The sequence below is a fragment of the Apis dorsata genome, unplaced genomic scaffold, assembly GCF_000469605.1.
Source record: "Apis dorsata unplaced genomic scaffold, Apis dorsata 1.3 scaffold_50, whole genome shotgun sequence".
NCBI lineage: Eukaryota > Metazoa > Arthropoda > Insecta > Hymenoptera > Apidae > Apis > Apis dorsata.
The window spans coordinates 2,358,508-2,361,122 of NW_006263351.1; the positions used below are offsets into that span (position 1 = coordinate 2,358,508).

General features: G+C 24.8%; 1 protein-coding gene across 1 annotated transcript; it reads right to left on the reverse strand.

Annotated features, from left to right (window-relative positions):
• Positions 1 to 327: 327 nt before the first annotated feature.
• Positions 328 to 2,611, reverse strand: LOC102674013 (anoctamin-1; the record flags this gene model as incomplete). Its single annotated transcript, XM_006608948.2, has 6 exons — positions 328 to 789; positions 862 to 1,146; positions 1,232 to 1,437; positions 1,519 to 1,954; positions 2,041 to 2,238; positions 2,327 to 2,611. Coding segments are annotated over 6 exons (1,722 nt in total), but the record flags the coding sequence as incomplete, so codon positions are not given.
• Positions 2,612 to 2,615: the final 4 nt, after the last annotated feature.

The following is a 2,615-nucleotide window of genomic DNA, read 5'->3' on the forward strand; positions in this document are numbered from 1 at the left end:
CAATTTTTATATGATATTTTGCTATAAATAATAAAGATTTAATAGAGATATTTTCTTTTTTTTTACATTCAAATTCCTTTTTTCATTAAGATTTACTTATTATATTTAGAAGAAATTTAATCTTATTTTAAATAAAAAATAAAAAATATAATTCAAAAATAGAACTGTAATTCTATTTTCGTTTCATTTTATGTAATGTAAAATTAAATTGTTTATAATTTAATAAATTAAACCTTATCGAACATTTTTGTATATCAATTTTTGTTTAGTTTCCATAATTACTATCAAATTTTCTATTTTATTTCATTTCAAACATAGATTCATATTCTTTATATGTATTATATTTTTATCAAATATATAATACATTTATATATTTTTAAAAATTGTCAAATCAATGAAATCAATATAGAATATGTGACTAGAATCACAATTATAATTTTTTTTATTGAATTTTTTATTTTTTTGATCTGAAAATGATCATAATGCGGCAGGACTAACACGTGAATGTGTGTTAGGTGGTGATACAGGACTTCCGTGAATTTCTAAATCGAATTCAGAATTAGATAAACTACTTCTCATAACTCTATTCCATCGATTTGCATTTTCGTTTAATCTAATTAACTGTTGATTTGCATCTAAATCAGTAGATCGTTCACAAGCACGAAGTGTTTCTTGTTGAATAATTATTTCATTAGTTATATATGCTTCACGTCGAATTTTATCCCTTAACTTCGGATTCATATCAGGAATACACCATCGCACTAATATCATTACAAGAGCAACAATATTCTGGAAAATATTGATTTTATTAATAATCAAATTAAAATTTTTGATTTAAATTAATTTCAATAATAATAATACCTCAAAAACAACAATGAAAGCTAATCTTGCCGCAAGTACATGCCAAAACATAATAGTATATTGATATTTATTTGATGAATCGGGTGGTTCCCTATAATCTGGATATCTACATATTTCAACTTGCTGAGTAGATGTTGAAAATGGTTCAGTACCGTTTTTTAAATCACTTGTATTAAACTTTGAAAGAGAATGGTCTAGAAATCCTTCTAGAGAATAATTATCAGAGACAATTATTCGATAAACTAATCTAGGTATAAAATTCGAAGTAAAAGCTATAATGAATGCCTAAAAAATTTCAATTATAAATATATCAAAAATTGTTTTTATATAAGATATTTTTTATAAGAAATCTTCAATTATTAGAACTTACATTAGTTATAACAGATAATTTAGAAATGGAATCTAAAATACGGTACCATATGCCTATATCAGTAACACGTTGTCCAACTGGTCTTCTATACATTGTTAACAATTTTTTCGCATCTAATCGCATTTCAAAAACATTATTCAGTAATGCAAAAAATGGTGCTAATGGAAATGCAGCGACGAAGATAGTAACAAACCCATATTGTAATACTGTAATATAATATAAAATAAAATATTAAGATTTAAATATATTTAATTATATGATTTAATTTATTTCAATAAATTTAATACCAATACCCATTTCTAAATACTCAGGAAATAAACTTCTTGGACCCCATTCCACTAACTTATAATCCTTAATCCATTGGAGATATTTTCTAGTAGTAATTTTTCTTTGTCCATCTTCTGTTGTCATTCCAACATGTACTTTTAAAGTATTTAACCATTTGTAAAATAATGGAAACAACATTTCTAATATCGTATTCATGGCCTGTTTGCCAATCATAATAATGCTTAACTGTATACATAATTCCATAAGACAACCACCAGGACCACATTCTTCTTGTCGATAATGAAAGAAGCGATTATAATTTCCAGGATAACCAACGAACTTTCCTTTAAAAAATGCTATATAAAATATGGAAGCATAATAGTTAACAAATTCGAGTAGATATATTTTTAATGTTAAACTATCATCAAATTCAGTTTGGGTTCGAAGTAATTCGATCTATAAAAATAAAAATATATATTATAAAAAAAATTAATAATAATATATTATGAATAAAAATATATTGTTATTATGATATAAAATACCTCTGTTAAATATTCAGCTAACCAAACATAAACCCAATTAAATATTATAATGCAACACAAATTAATACTAGCAGCAGTAGCTGTAGTAAATAATATTGCATAACTTGTTACCATAGGATGTCCATAAACACTTAAAGCAGTCAAAACAGACATTCTATATAAAACGACACCTAAGACAGCAGCCATTGCTATTGCAATCTAAAATAAATGTAAAATAAATGTAATGCAATGTAAAATAAATAGAAATAAATTTAATAATTTTAATTTTTTCCTAATTTTTACAAACCAGCAGTAAAACGACGGAGAAACTGAGAATTGTAGCAGGAACTCTCATCTTCCAAAAGGGAACTTTCGGTTCTTCTGTATTTGTGATAATATTGAGCGATTTTTTTTTTATATGTGCTAAACGTGCTAAGTACTGAGGACGAGGATGTTCCTCTTGAGCATCCAAACCAGTTAAATCCCATTTATGAGTAATTTCTGCTGAATATCTTTTCCATAATTCCAAAAACAATGTAGCTAATAATAAAAAAAATTGTAAAATATATATTATATATTTTATACAACAAATTTAT